The following is a 16,554-nucleotide window of genomic DNA, read 5'->3' on the forward strand; positions in this document are numbered from 1 at the left end:
TTAATGAATTAGGAGTCTTGTGGAGTGGAGTGAGCCTCCGTACATCACTCCAAGAATATTACTTCAGTCCCTCAAAGGAGTGAGATTTCCAGCATAGAGAATGCGACAGCTCATCGTGAATTAGACTTTCATATTTGATGGAGCTGGGAGAAACTGTCATCAAAACGGCAAGCGTAGCACATTTTTGCACAACTAAGTTGTACAAGAATTTTAAGACTTTTATAAGCAATTTACACCAGAATTCTGGCAAAAATTGCTTTGATTCATTAGGACCGTAATGTCATTGATTGGAAATTCATTTTTTGGGAAATGTTACCTTCCACATAAAGTTTACATCATTGTTCAAAAGATACTTTGAGGTTTACGTTCAGTCATTATTTCACCGTGGTATCAATAATTGTAAGATCTGTTAACTGCATAGGTAAGACAATTACTTGGTGTGAATATTTCTCTTGAAGCATTTAGATTAGCACTATCTTTTACATTTAGACAAAGCTTTGCCTGTACAAGATGGTGACATATTGGAGAAAACTGGACGCAATGCCATGACCTGTACACAGTGCTTGTGGCCCAAATCTGCAGATGGGACGGTCATTGTGCCCTACACGTTGTCATCTGTTTATAGTAAGTTTTTCTTGCTTATTTTATACCTAAGGAGATCATGCTAAATGATTGACAATGGATTAATTACATAAATATTTTTTTAACACTAGACAATTGGCACCTCACCATGTTTAAGACCGCCATGGAGGAATATGAATCACTTACCTGTGTAAGGTTTACTCCTCGGGCAGCAGAGAGTAATTACCTCAAAATTACATCTGGAAATGGGTGGGTTCTTCTTTTTAAGTTTTATCACATGTCTTTGAGTAAAAGGCTATGCTAGTATTATAATCTAGTCTTATATATATGCATCAAGTGAAGAAAGAGGCTTTGTGTATCAGCATTAATATGAACACATCAGTCTAATATTGGTCAAACTCGCCAATATCGATGGGTTAGACTGATATGCTAATGTATATGGTCGTACCAGTCAACTAATGTCAATTAGGCATGATCAATTTCAGACTGTGGTTCGCATTGTTTCTCCTGAGACATATTCAATGTTGGCGTTCTCACAGAGAACGCAGGACTTCTCTGCTGAACAAGCTTTCCTGTGCATTGGATAACTGCTAAGAAGGCCTTTTTGCCAAGCAATCAGTCAGAACATCATTTGGCCAACAGCCATCTGATGTGTATGATGGACTATAGAGATGAATTCCCTGATATAGTCATATTTAGTCATAGTTTTGAACATTTTGATAAAATAGGAAAGTCACATTCCTCACAATTGCCCAGCATAATAAGCTTGTCAATAGATTATATGTCTACAAGTGATTCTCGCTAAATTAGAATATCATCAAAAAGTTAATTTGTTTCGGTTCTTCAATACAAAAAGTGAAACTCATATATTACATAGATTCATTACAAACAGAGTGATCTATTTCACGTGTTTATTTATGTTAATGTTTATGATTATGACTTACAGCTAATGAAAACACAAAAGTCATTATCGCAGTAGATTAGATTAATTAACAAAAAACACCTGCAAAGGCTTCCGATGCATTTTAAAAAGGTCCCTTAGTCTGTTTCAGTAGGCTCCACAATCATGGGGAAGACTGCTGACTTGACAGATGTCCAGAAGGCTGTCATTGACACACTCCACAAGGAGGGTAAGCCACAAAAGGTCATTGCTAAAGAAGCTGGCTGTTCACAGAGTGCTTTGTCAAAACTTATTAATGTGAAGTTGAGTGGAAGGGAAAAGTGTGGTAGAAAAAGGTGTGCAAGCAACCAGCAGCCTTGAAAGGATTGTTAAGAAAAGGCCATTCAAAAATTTGGGGGAGATTCACAAGGAGCGGACTGCTGCTGGAGTCATTGCTTCAAGAGCCACCACACACAGACGTATCCAGGACATGGGCTACAAGTGTCGCATTCCTTGTGTCAAGCCACTCATGACCAATAGACAACGCCAGAAGCGTCTTACCTTGGCCATGGAGAAAAAGACCTGGACTGTTGCTCAGTGGTCCAAGGTGTTTTCAGATGAAAGTAAATTTTGCATTTCATTTGGAAATCAATGTCCCACAGTCCTGAGGAAGAAGGGAGATGCCACAATCCAAGCTGCATGAGGTGTAGTGTGAAGTTTCCACAATTGGTGATGGTTTGGGGAGCCATATCATCTGCTGGTGTAGGTCCACTGCGTTTTATCAAGACCAAAGTCAGCCCAGCCACCTACCAGGAAATTTTAGAGCACTTCATGCTTCCCTCTGCCGACAAGCCTTTTGGAAATGTCATTCTCCAGCAGGACCTGGCACCTATCCACACTGCCTAAAGTGCCAATACCTGGTTTAAAAACAACAGTATCACTGTGCTTCATTAGTCAGCAAATTCACCTGACCTTAACCCCATAGAGAATCTATTATAGAGAATCTATGGGGTATTGTCAAGAGGAAAATGAGAGACACCAGACCCAACAATGCAGACGAGTTGAAGGCTGCTATCAAAGCAACCTGGGCTTCCATAACACCTCAGCAGTGCCACAGGCTGATCGCCTCCATGCCACATTGGCGCACTGATTCAGTAATTGATGCAAAAGGAGCCCCGACCAAGTATTGAGGGCATTTACTGAACAGACATTTCAGTAGGCCAACATTTTGGATTTTAAAAACATTTTTCAAGCTGTTATAAAGTATTCTAATTTTCTCAGATAATGACTTTTGTGATTTCATTGGCTGTAAGCCATAATCATCAACATTAACAGAAATTAACACTTGAAATAGATCACTCTGTTTGTAATGACTATGCATAATATATACATTTCACTTTTTATATTGAAGAACTGAAATAAATTAACTTTTTGATGATATTCTACTTTAGTGAGAAGCACTTGCATATTTGCATTCTGTAGACATATGTTCTGTGTGTTTGCCAAGGTTGTATACTACAATATGGCTTGGAAAAATCCAAGTTTTCAACAAAAACTGTCTGAAGATACTTACGTGACTCAGTAATTGAAGAGTTTAAAATCAAATAAATGAAGATTTTTCCACATCCTTTTGTAGCAATTATAAAATCTCATGTGAACAACCCTGTTCACGTATTGAATGTGTCCTAAGCTACCAAATGTAGCCTTTTCAATAATAGCATCACAAAGTGGAGATTTGAAAAGCAAGGGGGTGCATTGACACTCACCAGTTGAGTAGTTGAATAAAAAGATAATATGGAGTTAGTCGGGAAGTGGCATCCTTCCAAGAGTGTGAAAGTTCTATATCGAGACCATCTTTTTTCAGTATGTTGGAATGCAGTCATCATTTTACAAATTCCCACTGGTAGCACCCCTATCATTGACATGGCTGTGTTTAGTTTCTTAGGATAAATTCTATACGTGAGCCAGGTTGTCCACATGCCACAATTGAATTTTAGCTGATATTGTAGAACTTCTGCAATAGTTTGGCTTTATAGGACTGTTTTTTTCTGTGCTTATATTTCTTTTGTGTCCATCCCAATTCATTGCATTTAGTATCTATTGCTCCCTGTGAACATTGATTTTCCACGTCCCACTAGTTTCAGAGCTTAATTTGAAATCACCCTTACTTGTAAAGTTAGACACGTCGTTGTTAGCTATAATTATGGTAAAATTCTAACTGTATTAGGGATGAGAGAATCAAAAAACAAGACTCCAGTCCATTGGCAAGGTAAGGGCTGGACAAAAGACCTGATAGCCTCCGTAGTTCTTGACATTCCTGACTTTTTCTTTTGATTATCCTGTCTAACGTGATGTTATCATTGTGGCATCACGCACACATGACATCATGCCAGCACTGCTAATCAAAGGAGGAGCTAGGAATGCTGTAATCAAAGGAGGAGCTAGGAATCCTGGGAGGGAAAGAAATTCTCAGGTCTCACATGCAATGGTCACAGAGTACTGACCTGGCTCATCAGCCAGAGTATTGGGAATCAATTCGCTAATCTGTACACAAATAAGTTGGTTGACTTATAAAGACAACTTTGCTCATATGACCCATAAGTATGTATAAAGTTCACATGAAGACAGATAATCTCTCAGCAACTGTGTGTAAGTCACTTTAGTCTTCTGAGACAGAATGAAGAGCTAATATAAAGAGCAGCTCTTGTACTAGCAGACATAATGTCTCGGGAGATTTATTAAACTATACATTCTCTGTAGAACACAATCCATCCAAAGGAAGCACTTCTGCTATTTTACATACTGTCCTTCAGATGTTTTTGTTAGAACAATGGTGCTCAACGACAACACAAACACTGAATAAACTTCACATCAGCAGATAAAGATTATGTGGCACTCAGTACTCTTTAAAGTTTTAAAATGGACACATATGACTACAGCTGTTTCACATTCTATCATGCTCCTTCCAAGCCACCTTACAGGCCTAGAAGCAGTGTAAGCATAATAGCTGTAGCTATAAGTCTCCATTTACAGCTTGTGAATGTGAATATGCAAACAGTGGTGAGTGCCACATTATCTTAACATTACCTGTAGAGGTCTCTGTGTGATAAATGATGTCTTAATAATGTCTTAAAAAAAGAAAAATAGTTCAAACACACAAATATAGTCCTGAAATAAAATGGTAAGAAACAGTTGTATTGCTATAAAAGTACTAATTCTGGCTGCACTATAATATGATGTCAAATGGAATATTACAGATAACTTTCCATGTTTCTCCTACTATAATACAAGCTTTATGTCTTATATTTTATACTTCTACCTCTCTTGATAATAATATTTTAAGGAGTATTATAGTATAGTCTTATTTTTCATCTTTCTATCTAGGTGTGCAGCAACTTTGGGCCGTGTCGGTGGAGGACAGACAGTTGCGGTAGATGTAGCTGGTTGCATGTATAAAGGAATTATACAACATGAGCTAAACCATGCCCTGGGGTTCTACCATGAGCATATGAGGAGTGACCGTGACAGCTATGTCACCATCATGTACCAGTATATATCACCAGGTAATTCCCTTAATCTGAATACTGACTTGCAGAGGCGTGAGCTGGGATAGGCACCTATCTAAGATGCCACATGACAGCAAGAAGGCAAGGAGGAGGTGACACAATTTAATTCAATTAATCTTGGTCTCATCAAAATTGAGGCTCTACAAAAGCAATGTACAGTATGATTGACTATCATTCTATCTTCTCTTGCTGACCGCAGCACTTCAGCTTCTGCTCCTTTCCCAAAGAACCTGGATCAGAAATTACAATGGGCAGTAGTAAGTGATGCAAGTGATCTGTTCCCTCCTTTCTTGTTTTTTTGCTGTCTTTGTACTTGGGCATTTCATTGTGCACTTTATTGCACTGGCTCACAGAACGCTCCAGCACATTTTAAAGGCAGGATCAACCCTGAAGTTGTGAAAGAGCAGAGCTTGCGATGTGAGTTACCCAGGGCTCTGTTATCCTGTGCAAACTGCATGGGAGCTACCTCTTTTTACATTTACTCAACTCTCTATAGTTAAACCTAAGCTGATCCTAAACTTCCCGAAAAAGACCTGGCAGTTTACATTAAGCACATTTCCGACAGCTAAGTGCAGGGAGAGCTGCTGAATAGAAGTACTTCTGGGGCTTCTACCCTTCACACCACACCCTCCATAAGTGGCTGTAAACATTAATCCTAACCACTTATCTTTTACTCCTCATCAACCGTTTTGATCAGTTTACCCATTAAGCATGGCGGGTGAGGAATCATTTCTAAGGGTGCAATATTTCCCTGACTTACTATAATCTACATAGTTTTTTTGTCGATGCTTTAATAAAAACCTTGAAAAAAAATAGAGATATAGCAATTTTCTGTTGAACACAACTTCCAAAAGTCGATAAAAAAATAAGAAAAAAAGTCCTAGGAATGAAAAGATTCCCCACAAGAAAAAGCCCTCTTTCAACCCTATCAGTACAAAAATGTAAAAATGATCAAAAAAAAGTTTGATTCTTAGAATTTCGTATAAAACAATTTTTTTGCCATTTTCTTTTTCTTTTCTTCGCCAATTAAAAAGTATCAAAGTATACATCTTGTTAGCGGAATTGTCAAGTAGCTGAGTGAGCAGGAAAGTGATAAGGAATCACGGAGAGTATTAGAGCTTACGTGAACTTAGGTTTAGCAGAACAAAACTTGAAAAAAAATCACATTTTTGTTTTAATTGTATCTATTATTTTTTTCTGTCAAAGCTGCGAAAAAAAAAATATCTCTGCTTTTTTTGTGGTGACTTTGAAGCAGCCATTGCTGCAGTAAGCTACGATTTTTACCAAACCTTGTGAATATATGGTTATAACAAATTGAAGAGTTTTCAGATGTACCAAACTGAAAAACTATGAATGTTCATATGGAATTTGTGCCAAAGGCTGCTCTGACGGAAAGTCAATGTAATGTGACGGCACTGCGTGTCTTGTGGAAGCTAGTCCCGTTAATGCTGTAAGAAGCAGCCATTACTTCTGATACTTTTAGCATTATAAGATCCTGTCTAATGCAGACGCCTTATCTTGTAGGTGATACTCCAAACTTTAATAAAGCAAACACTAATAATCTTGGTGTGGAGTACGACTATGCCTCAGTGATGCATTACGAACGGTAAGTTATTAGCCAGTGACATCAGGAATTATACATGGTTACTAGGAAGATCTAAACTAATCTACAATCTGGAATCTTCTATTCTGTCACACTTTCACGTTTCCACCATTTTTTTTTGTCTTGCGTTTCTGACAGTGACGCATTCAGTAACACTTCAGGACAAGCCACCATTGTGCCCAAACCTGATCCCAATGTCCCAATTGGACAAAGAGATGGAGTGAGCGTTCTTGATATTTCCAAAATCAACCGGCTGTATCAGTGCAGTAAGTTCCTACAGGTCCACATTTTTCAAAAAGTTGTATCTAAGATTTATGAGATCGGGACATTAGTACCATAATGGGATATTAAAGATTTGTTTCATATGTATAAACATTGTTTAAATTATTCTGTCCTTAGATGTTTGTGGTAATTTACTTAATCAAGATAGCGGAAATCTAACCTCCGCCAACTACCCATCCGCGTACCCAACTAATGCCAACTGTGTGTTCCTGATAAGAACACCATCAAATCAGGTACAGTAATGAAGTAACAGAAATATTGCCAAGTTCTCCATTTTTCAACACATGACAATATTTTATAACAATATTTAAGTTCTAGCATATAAGGAAGATGCTCCTTTCTGACAACATTAATGGACTATCCCTTCTGATACATGGTGGTGTAAATGAAACCACATTTTATGTAACTATTGGAGCACATGCATAGGTTACCAAACTGTGATTACCACTTATGCTCCTTTTCTTCATTCTATTAATATGGGTTAATCCTGAATAAGTATATAGAAATCTTATCTTTTAAAACTTCAATAGTAAAACCATCACTATGATCCAACTTACAATATATTTATGGTTCCTCTAGTTGATGCTCAAGACTTATTTCTCCATCATTTCTATTGTTCATTGTTCACGCCAACTGAATTTCTGCTTATTACTCACCAACTTAGTAGATGTCAGACTATTCTCTGATGCTCTACAATGGCGCTGCATAGCTCTTTACTTCTTCATTATTAGAAACTAAATTATATTTTTTAATTTATGATTTTAGGTTAAATTGAACTTTGTTGCCTTTGATATCCAGTCATCTCCTGATTGTTCATCTGACTACATTAAGATTTATGATGGCCCTACTAAGAATTATCCCGCAATTATAAACAAAACTTGTGGCTCTGGACTGGTGCCTCCAGTTATTGCATCTACCAACCAATTACTGGTTGAGTTCTCCAGTGATAGCAGTATTACCGGGACGGGCTTCAAAGCTTTATACAGCACAGGTACAGTGTTACATTCTATTTTTGGTAATATAATTTAGTATACTGGTTTGTATTTTTTAGTATGATTAATAGAAGTTAACCACTTCCAGACCACCCACTGTACATAAACGTCGGCGCTTGCTGTGCTCTGTGCAGCATCGATGTTTATGAACGGTCAGTGGTCCCGCAGCCCTCAGGACCCCCAGAGTCCTGCAAGCGCTGCCGGTGCTGTGCAGAGCAACAGCTCTGACAAGGGACATCATCGGACCTAATTGGATCAGGTCCCAATGATGTTAACCCTTTGCTATCTTCTATGTGCCACGATCTATAGCGATTGCGGCATTTAGAAGATAGTGAGGGGAGAGGTGGTCGTCCACTTACCTCTCCGACGGCCCCTTGATGTCAGACAGGACCTGCTGTTGTCATGGCAGCCGGAGGTCACATGACCACCTCCAGATCTGCCATGTATGGTGTCCTGCTAGACTCAGCCTGCAGCTGAAGTCTAGCAGGAGACACTGACTGTGAAACTGTCAGCAGAGCTCTCATGCAATGCAATACATGTCTATTGCATTGCATGAGAACAGTAATTAGAAAAATAAAAATTAATGTCCCATACAGGACTAAGTAAAAATGTAAAAAAAAGTCTAAAAAATGTTTTCAAACTGTTAAAAAAATCACAAAATAAATAAAAATAAATAAATAAAATATTAAACCAATAAATCCGTATATTTATGCAAAAACAAAAAAGTACACATATTTGGAATTGCCGCGTCCGAAACAACACGATCTATAAAACTGTCACACTAATTAACTCCTTCTGTGCACACCGTAATAAAAATAAATAAAAAACGGAGCAAAAAACTATGCTTTTTCATCATATCGCCAAACAAAAAGTGGAAAAAAATGCGATCAAAAAGCAAAATGGAAATAAAAATGGTACCGCTGAAATTGTCCTCTTGCTCCGCAAAAAAAAGCCGCCATACAGCTTCACCAGCCGAAAAATAAAAAAGTTGTAGCTCTCACAATAAAGCGATGCAAAAAAAATATTTTTTCTATAAAATTGTTTTATTGTGTAAAATCGCCAAAACATAAAAAAATATACTGTAAGTATCGCTGTAAATGTACTGACCCAAAGAATAATGCTGCCTTATCACTGTTACCACACACAGAACGGCATAAAAAAAAACTCAAAAAACAATTCCTGAATTGTTGGTTTTTGGTAATTTTACCTCTTAAAAAACAGAATAGAATGCGATCAAAAAATGTCACGTACCCAAAAATGGTACCAATAAAAATGTCAACTCGTCCCGCAAAAAACAAGCCATGACATGACTCTGTTGGCCGAAATATGGAAAAATTATAGCTCTCAAAATATGGCGATGCAAAAACTAGATTTTGCAAAAAAAAAGCGTCTTTTAGTGTGTGACAGCTGTCAGTCATAAAAACCCGATATAAATCTGGTATATCTGTAATGGCACCGACCCTAAGAATAAAGTAGTCTAATCACTTATACCGCCAGAGGAATCACGTAAAAAATAAATAAAACCAATTCTTCACCTGCTACTGATTTGTTTATTATGTCTCCCAAAGATCGCAGTAAGGCCCTGCTCACATTTATCCTGCGCTCTGCGCTGAGCACTTACACCAGAGTTTCCGTGTAAATCTCTGAAATACATGATTCAGACGGAACCCATGACAGAAGATTCCCTGTAATGAGGCAGATATAGGCCACTGTGGATGCCATCTGGCCTATGATCCCACAGTGTCAGTTTTATCAGGCGTGCATAAAAGTGCAGTTGGCCACAGTTTTGTGCACTCCTGAAAAAATGGACACCGCTAAACAGAGGCCAGACGCAGTCCAGAGTAACTCTGCTGCCTCATAACAGTGGATGGATCCTGCAGGGGTTTAATCTGAATTACATCACTTGAAAATTTAGATGGAAATCCCGATGTAAGTGCTCAGCCTAGAGCGCCGGATAAATGTTACATAAAATATTCACAATAAAAGCTTCAACTCAGTCGTCAAAAAAAGCTAGTCCCCACTCAGGTCCGTTATCTGTTAAAAATATAAGGGACTTCCAAGTTACTGGTAGCAGAAAGGCTCTGGAAAACCATAATGGCCCTTGCCCCCCAAAAGAAATTCAGAAAATTTTGTGCTCCCAAACCCAAATGCCTATTCTACAATAATTTGTTCTCCAATTGTCAAATAGCGCTCCGTCCCTCCCAGATCTCGCCGTATGGCTAAGTGGTATGATACAGCCACATATCGAGTATTGCCACTTTTAGAAGAAATTGTGTGACACATTTCGGCACCATTTTTACCCATTGCCCTGTGTGAAAATGTAAAATCTGAGGGTAAAACATTTTTTTGTGGTAAAAATATAATTATGTTTTCTTCACTGCCCAATGGAATAAATTGAAAAATTAAAAAATACTCACTACTTCCCTAGATGAATTCCTTGAGAGGTGTAGTTTACAAAATGGGGTCACTTGTTGGGGTTTCTGCTGTTTCGGCATGTCAGCGACTCTTCAAATGTCACATGGTGTCTGCAACCTATCCCAGCCAACATGGCTCTCCTTTCTCTTCTGAACCCTGCCGTACACCAAAGCAGTGGTTTTCCCCCACATATGGGGTATTGGCGTACTCAGGAGAAATTGCACAACAAATTTCATGGTGCAATTTCTCCTGTTATCCTTACAGTAATGCAAAATTAGGGGATGAATAACATTTTTTGCGGGAAAAATGTGAAAATTTTATTTTTACGGCTCAATATTATAAACTTCTGTGAAGCACCTGGGGGTGTAAGGTGCTCACCACACATCTATATAAGTTCCCTAAGGGGTCTAGTTTCCAAAATGGTGTCACTTGTGGGGGGTTTACACTGTTTATGCACATTAGGGGCTCCCCAAATAAGACATGGCGTCCGCTAATTATTCAAACAAATTTTACATTTAAAAAGTCAAATGGCGCTCCTTCCCTTCCGAATCCTGCAGTGTACCCAATTAGTGGTCCCCCCCCCATTTGAGGTATTGGCATACTCAGGAGAAATTGAACAGCAAATTTTATGGTGCAATTTCTCCTGTTACCCTTATGATAATGCAAAATTAGGGGATGAAAAACATTTTTTGTGACAAAAATGTGAAATTTTTTTTTAATGGCTCAATATTATAAACTTCTGTGAAGCACCTGTGGGTGCAAGGTGCTCACCACACATCTAGATAAGTTCCCTAAGGGGTCTAGTTTCCAAAATGGTTTCACTTGTGGGTGGTTTCCACTGTTTAGACACATCAGGGGCTCCCCAAATGCAACATGGCGTCCTCTAATTATTCAAGCAAATTTTACATTCAAAAAGTCAAATGACGCTTCTTCCCTTCCGAACCCTACCGTGCCCCCAAGTAGTGGTTTTCTCCCACATATGGGGTATCGGCATGCTCAGGAGAAACTGCACAACAAATTTAATGGTGCAATTTCTCCTGTTACCCTTATGATAATGCAAAATTAAGGGATGAAAAACATTTTTTGTGACAAAAATATGAATTTTTTTTTTAATGGCTCAATATTATAAACTTCTGTGAAGCACCTGTGGGTGCAAGGTGCTCACCGCACATCTAGATAAGTTCCCTAAGGGGTCTAGTTTCAAAAATGGTTTCACTTGTGGGTGGTTTCCACTGTTTAGACACATCAGGGGCTCCCCAAATGCAACATGGCGTCCGCTAATTATTCAAGCAAATTTTACATTCAAAAAGTCAAATGACGCTTCTTCCCTTCCGAACCCTACCGTGCCCCAAAATAGTGGTTTTCTCCCACATATGGGGTATCGGCATACTCAGGAGAAATTGCACAACAAATTTAATGGTGCAATTTCTCCTGTTACCCTTATGATAATGCAAAATTAAGGGATGAAAAATGTTTTTGTGGGAAAAATGTGAATTTTTTTTTTTATGGCTCAATATTATAATCTTCTGTGAAGCACCTGTGGGTGCAAGGTGCTCACCACACATCTAGATAAGTTCCCTAAGGGGTCTAGTTTCCAAAATGGTGTCACTTGTAGGAGTTTCCACTGTTTAGGCACATAAGTAGCTCTCCAAACGCAACATGGCGTCCGCTAATTATTCAAACAAATTTTACATTCAAAAAGTGTAATGGCGCTCCTTCCCTTTCGAACCCTGCAGTGCACCCAAACAGTGGTTTTCCCTCACATATGGGGTATCAGCGCGCTCATGAATAATTGCTCTACAAATGATGTAGTCCATTTTTCCTGTTACCCTTGTGAAAATAAAAAAATTGGGTCTAAAGTAACATTTTTGTGAAAAAAAGTTAAATGTTCATTGTTTTCTTCCACATTCCAAAAATTCCCGTGAAACACCTGAAGGGTTAATAAACTTCTTCAATGTGGTTTTGATCACCTTGAGGGGTGCAGTTTTTAGAATGGTGTCACTTTTGGGTATTTTCTGTCATGAAGCCCCTCAAAGTCATATCAAATAAGATGTGGTCCCTAAAAAAATATTTTTGTAAATTTTGTTGGAAAAATTAGAAATCGCTGATCAAGTTTTAACCCTTATAGCTTCCTAACAAAAAAAAAATTTGGTTCCAAAATTGTGCTGATGTAAAGTCGACATGTGGGAAATGTTATTTATTAACTATTTTGTGTGACATATCTCTCTGATTTAAGGGCATGAAAATTCAAAGTTTGAAAATTTCAAAATTTTCAAAATTTTCGCCAAATTTCCAATTTTTTCACAAATAAACGCAAGTTATATCGAAGAAATTTTATCACAGTTCCGAAGAACAATATGTCATGAAAAAACATTCTCAGAATCAGGGGAATCTGTTGAAGCATTCCAGAGTAATTACTTCATAAAGTGACAGTGGTCAGAATTGAAAAAAATTGGCCTGGTCACAAAGGCAAAAACAGGCTCTGGCGCGAAGTGGTTAAACATCCACATCCCCATTATAACCTGACAACTTCATCAATTTTATCCAAGAAAAAATGGCATTTTTACAAAATTACATAACTTAAAAGGATACTGTTAGCACAGAATGACTGATCAAACCAAGCACATGTGCTCGTTGCACCCTTAGCATGACCAAACAGTTCAGGGAATCTTCCCACGTACTTGCTTTCCATCTTTCTCTGCTCTTTCCTGGCTCTCTGAAGCTAGTGCTGCCAATTAAAATAGATGTAAGGGCGTAGATAGAAAGACGACAAGTAAGTGAGAAGGTGCAATGAAATGTTTGGCCACACCATGCATTGAGTGCCTGTGCCTGGTTTGAAGTCATTTTGTGCTGTCACATTCCCTTTAAGAAATTACTGTTGAGTTGTGAAAGAAGTAAATTAAAATGTATTCAATTTGTTTTACTATTTGTGAATGTAATATTTTTTGTACTATAATAATGAATTTTTCTACAGTTCAATGCGGAGGAACATACTATGCATCCCAAGGAAACATTACTTCCCCCAATTACCCTAATAACTATGACAGCGACCTGCAATGCACCTTTACGATCACTGCTCCAGTTGGACGTAGAGTAAGGTTTTCTTCTTTCTCTTCACAATCATATATGTGATAAGTTCTACAATCGACATATTGCTACAGAGCAAAGATCACTGCTTGAATTTGCCCCATGATTCTTCACAACCATATTCAAGTTAGAATTTTGTATTAAATAGGTTCATTAATAATCCATGTGTTGTAAAGTGATCCCATATACTGAATTGAGATACAATAATTACAATGTATGCTTTTGATTTTTTCAGATTGTCCTGACCATCAGAGATTTCAATATGGAGTATGGGCCTTACTGCATGTACGATAATATACAAGTCCAGGATGGGTCAACTCCTTATGGACCATTCTGTGGTCAAAGAAATATCCCTGTCATTACCTCCAAAACCAATAGTCTGGTAATAACATTTTATAGTGATTCGAGAGATGAGTTTAAAGGCTACCAGGGATCATATACATTCAGTGAGTATTACAGCCTCATTTTTATATTTTTGTTTGAGAGTACACCTTAATAAGCCCTTTCATTGGAATTTTAATTGAAAACTGAGTACATTCTCCAATCAGCACTGCTCTACTGATTTTGGAACAGGTTTTCTTTATTTCCTGGATCCCCTCTGTGACGAGACAGAGTAAAATATTAATAAGCCAGATGATTAGATTTGTTAAGTCAAGAGAAATACACTATTGTGTTTAAATTGTCTTGTACATGTTTGTGTATTTCTAAAAGTCAGACTAGTATTTTGTCTAACCCTGATTTCGGTCTCCTCTTGGGGTTGGAAACAATGTTATTTGCTCTTTGATTCTGAAATAATGATGTGTATTTATAATAGCCCCTGTGATACCAACTATGTCAATTGATTAAGCTTGGTGTGAATTCTGTGGCTTGTTGTCCCACCAGACAGGAGGACAAACTATGTAAATAGATTAGCTAGAATAATGAATGTTTGCTAGATATGTTAAATACCATTGTAGGGTGTTTGCCAGTCAATCTTGGGGGATGAGCTGTGGATACTGGAGCCCTGCACCTTTACCTCTTACCTGTGCCTGATGACCTCACACAGATGTAAATATAAACAGGGATGTCTACAGTGCTGGAGGAAGATTCAGTCTTGGGATAGAGATTCTGAAAAACTTTGGAAGGAGAATGTGATACACCCTCCAGGACAGCAGATGGATTGCATTGCATTACCCAAAAGACACAGATATGAATTCTATATTATTCCAGCCTAAGGGCACCGGCCCTGACCGGAAAGATTTGGATCTGCTTTATTAACCATCATGAGACATGGATACATTTTACGGAGTCCAGGAGAGGATGAATAAGTCAGCTGGCCCCATGGATATGTTGTTTTGGGGTTGCTATGAAGGACCCACCAGTCGCCTAGAACCCATGGAGACATTTGAAGTTGCCAGATGGGACCCACTGGTCCCCTGGCCCCATGGAAACTCTCGGAGATGCCAGATTTGGACCCTCGGGTCCCCTGGCCAATGATAATCCGCATGTGCTGCGCACATGCTGGGGACATTTCCACTGCAGATTATCATTGCGGAAAAATCCGCAGCATTACCAATTATTTTGCGGAAGTGCGGAGTTTTCGCCACCATTGACTTGCATTGGAACGCATGGAATCTGCATCACTGCATCTGTACATACAGAATCCATGCGTTTCAATGTGCGGATGGTACCCGGGTGTGGAGGACAGGAGACTCTCCTCCGGACTCTGGTACCATAGAACCTGTAAAAAAATAATAAAATAAAAACTAAATATTTTACCTTCTGATGGCCCCCGGTTTCTTTATTCGATGCTTCCTGGCTTGCCGGCAGCTCACGATGGTCTGAAAAGGTCCTGCCATGATGTCATTTAGTCATGTGACGGGTCACGCGACCGCTGACGTCAGCAGGCCATCAGAAGGTAAGTATATATTTTTTATTTTTTACCATTCTTTTTTGGTCACACTATATAAATCCATGCCGGTTGCATGGATTTATATAGTGTGACCACGTTGTCAAGCACTTTCCAAGTGATGCTAAAATCGCTTGTCAACCCGCATGTGGAAATGCAAGTGAAGAACGCTTCACTTCCACTTGTCCCTGGCAGGAAAAACGCATGTACAATCCGCATGTACATTCCGCATGTGTTTTTTCTGTCAGGGGGATGCAGAAACGCTGAAAAAAAATCCGGAGCATTTCTGCATCGTGGGCACACAGCCTTACATTAATTGTATGATTCAATATGGAGCACACGTAGCCATCTATACATGGCGGGAGGCCGCACGGCGCCATCTATACACAGCAGGAGGCCGCACGGTGCCATCTATACACAGCAGGGGGCCGCACGGTGCCATCTATATACAGCAGGGGGGCGCACGTAGCCATCTATACACAGCAGGAGGCCGCACGGCGCCATCTATACACAGCAGGGGGCCGCCCCTAGCCATCTATAGACAGCAGGAGGCCGCACGTAGCCATCTATACACAGCGGGAGGCCGCATGTAGCCATTTATACACACTGGGAGGCCGCGCGTAGCCATCTATACACAGCGGGAAGCCGCACGTAGCCATCTATACACAGCGGGAGGCCACACATAGCCATCTATACACAGCGGGAGGCCGCATGTAGCCATCTATACACAGCGGGAGGCCACACGTAGCCATCTATACACAGCGGGAGGTCGCACGTAGCTATCTATATACAGCGGGAGGCCGCACGTAGCTATCTATACACAGCAGGAGGCCACACATAGCCATCTATACACAGCAGGAGGCCGCACATAGCCATCTATACAGAGCAGGGGGGCGCATGGCGCCATCTATACACAGCAGGGGCCGCACGGTGCCACCTATACACAGCAGGGGGCCACACGGCACCATCTATACACAGCGGGAGGCCGCACGTAGCCATCTATACACAGCAGGAGGCCGCACGTAGCCATCTATATACAGCGGGAGGCCGCACGTAGCTATCTATACACAGCAGGAGGCCGCATGTAGCCATCTATACACAGCAGGAGGTCACACGGCGCCATCTATACACAGCAGGGGGCTGCACGGCGACAACTATACATAGCAGGGGGCCACATGGCGCCATCTATACACAGCAGGAGGCCGCACTTCGCCATCTATACACAGCGGGAGGCCGCACGGTGCCCCCCCAAAGACAGC

General features: G+C 39.8%; 1 protein-coding gene across 1 annotated transcript in view; it reads left to right on the forward strand.

The window, feature by feature from the left end:
- The window catches only part of LOC141152603 (embryonic protein UVS.2-like), a 165,298-nt gene extending 151,395 nt beyond the window's left edge, over positions 1 to 13,903 (forward strand). The window contains exons 3-11 of the mRNA XM_073637157.1: positions 490 to 624; positions 714 to 831; positions 4,847 to 5,025; positions 6,553 to 6,634; positions 6,770 to 6,897; positions 7,031 to 7,146; positions 7,679 to 7,904; positions 13,295 to 13,413; positions 13,643 to 13,903. Of these exons, the coding sequence (XP_073493258.1) occupies positions 490 to 624; positions 714 to 831; positions 4,847 to 5,025; positions 6,553 to 6,634; positions 6,770 to 6,897; positions 7,031 to 7,146; positions 7,679 to 7,904; positions 13,295 to 13,413; positions 13,643 to 13,903 (1,364 nt within the window). The remainder of the gene's footprint in view (positions 1 to 489; positions 625 to 713; positions 832 to 4,846; positions 5,026 to 6,552; positions 6,635 to 6,769; positions 6,898 to 7,030; positions 7,147 to 7,678; positions 7,905 to 13,294; positions 13,414 to 13,642) is intronic.
- Positions 13,904 to 16,554: the final 2,651 nt, after the last annotated feature.

Source organism: Phyllobates terribilis, unplaced genomic scaffold, assembly GCF_046119375.1.
Source record: "Phyllobates terribilis strain yellow unplaced genomic scaffold, ASM4611937v1 Scaffold_6__1_contigs__length_29720123, whole genome shotgun sequence".
In the NCBI taxonomy this organism is placed as follows: domain Eukaryota; kingdom Metazoa; phylum Chordata; class Amphibia; order Anura; family Dendrobatidae; genus Phyllobates; species Phyllobates terribilis.